Source organism: Chenopodium quinoa, unplaced genomic scaffold (genome assembly GCF_001683475.1).
Source record: "Chenopodium quinoa cultivar QQ74 unplaced genomic scaffold, ASM168347v1, whole genome shotgun sequence".
Lineage (NCBI taxonomy): Eukaryota > Viridiplantae > Streptophyta > Magnoliopsida > Caryophyllales > Amaranthaceae > Chenopodium > Chenopodium quinoa.
The window spans coordinates 6,033,163-6,035,438 of record NW_018742951.1 but is presented as its reverse complement, the minus strand read 5'-3'; the positions used below and the strand labels follow the sequence as shown (position 1 = coordinate 6,035,438).

At 37.9% G+C, this 2,276-nt stretch overlaps 1 protein-coding gene across 1 annotated transcript; it reads right to left on the bottom strand.

Annotated features, from left to right (window-relative positions):
- Positions 1-781: 781 nt before the first annotated feature.
- Positions 782-1,228, bottom strand: LOC110728650. Its single transcript, XM_021908294.1, has one exon. The coding sequence runs from the start codon at positions 1,226-1,228 to the stop codon at positions 782-784; it is 447 nt and encodes a 148-aa protein (XP_021763986.1).
- Positions 1,229-2,276: the final 1,048 nt, after the last annotated feature.

The following is a 2,276-nucleotide window of genomic DNA, read 5'->3' as shown; positions in this document are numbered from 1 at the left end:
TTAGAAGTTTCTTGATGCATTTTTTATGTTTATATGGCCTAGACGACAATGCCACATGTAGGTTGTATTCGACCCACCGGTCTTAACCCTTTTGGCGGTATTTTCAACGTTATAAACCTGTTTGTCTAAAGAAAGCACGTAAAGACAATTTTCTGAATGTGTCGTACCATAAAAAACATTATCAAGATAAAACGAACAACTATTTCCCCTTACCCGAAATTTAAAACCCTTGTCCAAAGCCAAAATTGAAATAATGTTTCTGGTGATGTTTAGAACATGATAACATTCATCTAGTTTTAAAACAAGGCCCGAGAGCAAAGACAAACTGAGTATTCCTACGGATACACAAGCAATCCTTGCTCTATTGCCTACCCGAAGTTGCACTTCTCCCTTCGCTAGCTTTCTACTTTTCCTTAGTCCCTGAGAATTGGAACAAAGATGTGAGCCACATCCGGTATCTAATACCCATGAAGCATTGCTAGAAAAGTTAAGGTCTATAACAAATATACCTGATCCAGAAGCAACAACGCCGTTCTTCTTATCCTCCTTAAGCTTTAGGCAGTCCCGTTTCCAATGCCCCTTCTTCTTGCAGTAGATTCATTCGGAGTTGGACGGAGAATGAAGAAGCTGCCTTCTTTTGCTTGTCGCCTTTGGAAGCTTTTGGCTTAGGTGGAGAGGCCTTCTTGCCCTTCCCCTTATAGCCCTTCTTCTCGCCTGATCGCTTGAATGGCTTGCCCTTCTTGACCATAAGCATGTCATGCGTCCCCTCATCTCTGAGTAATTACTCGGCTTGCTTCAACATTTCGTGAAGCTCCGTGAGGGTTTTCTCCATGACGTGCATGTTATAGTTCATCTTGAAATGGTCATAACCTCTATGCAGCGAGTGGAGAACTATGTCAATTGCCATTTCGGTCGAGTATCCTGCATCAAGCCTCTCCATAAACTCGAATAATCCAATCATTTTGAGCATATGAGGGTTAACAGGCTCTCCTTTCTCGAGCTTGCTCTCAAGGATTTGCTTATGGTTCTCAAACCTTTCGGTCCTAGCTTGCTCTTGAAACATATTCTGAAGTTCAGATATGATCTCAAAAGTCGTGTCCCTCTCCAAAAATGTCTTTTGAAGCTTCGGGGATATCGTGGCTAACATGATGCATTTGACATCCCGGTTGGCAGCAATCCACCGGTTTAGGGCAACCTGTGTCACCTCCTCATTAAGAGAGAGTGGCATTTCCTCATCAAGGACATACTCCTTTTGTTATTGCATAAGAATAATCCTCAAATTCCTTTGCCAATCAAGGAAGTTTGTTCCACTTAACTTCTCCTTATCGAGAATTGAGCGGAGAGAAAACTGGTTGTTGTTGGTATTAGTTGCAGACATTATACTATAAATGAAAATAATTGCAATAAATAACCATTCATAAACCAATAAGTTTGAAATTTAAAGCATACTTGCAACATTCAATCTTATTAACGTTTTATTCACACATATATAAGTTTGTCCCATTTAGGCGATAATAAAACGATTCCAAGATCCCAAAAAACAATAAATGATTTAGCATGCTTTGGCTTGTCTTAACACTTATTATTTTAAGGTAAGCAATCCAATTGCTAATAGTTCCAAACTATTCTTGGTTTGATAAGTCGTTGCCTCTAATGCTTTCATGACACTTATCTCGTTTGCCACAATAGCTAAGGATTCCTTACCGATATTGTTGAGTTTAACCAAAACTAACTCGTATATCTAATATACCTTACGTCCTTAAGAAAGTGATGATTCCTTGCTTTGGCATAGCCCATCACCCACTTTTGAATTTTTAGTAAGTGTCATTTAGGAATGGCAAATTTTAACTCAATTTTTTTTGGGACTTAGGGGTTCTATGTTGGTTTGATTTAAGTGAACTTAATTAATCATTCAACATTGAAATCCTAAACATGCATCTAAATATCAAGATACATAAGCAATATAAATCGACATATATAAACTGCATAGTGAACTAGCATGACCCCTTGAAAATTATCTTGAAGCATCCAATGTTCAAGGTCATCTTGGCATCTTTAGACTCCATCTTCAAAGATATGTCGTCTTTAGATTTCACCATTAAGCATGCAAGTACTAGTAACTAGGAGTAATCTAAATAAATTAAATACAAAAATACTTAACGGCATGCAATCCGTATTTAGATTTACAAAAATACGTAACGGAACGCACTTCGTATTTACTATCCTAGTCAGGCCATACTAGTCACTTTTTGTAAAACTCTGTATAAGAACATTTA

What these genes read in the sequence shown, in the direction of transcription:
- LOC110728650 (XM_021908294.1), bottom strand. Translation starts at nt 1,228, where the DNA reads ATGCCACTCTCTCTTAATGAGGAGGTGACACAGGTTGCCCTAAACCGG.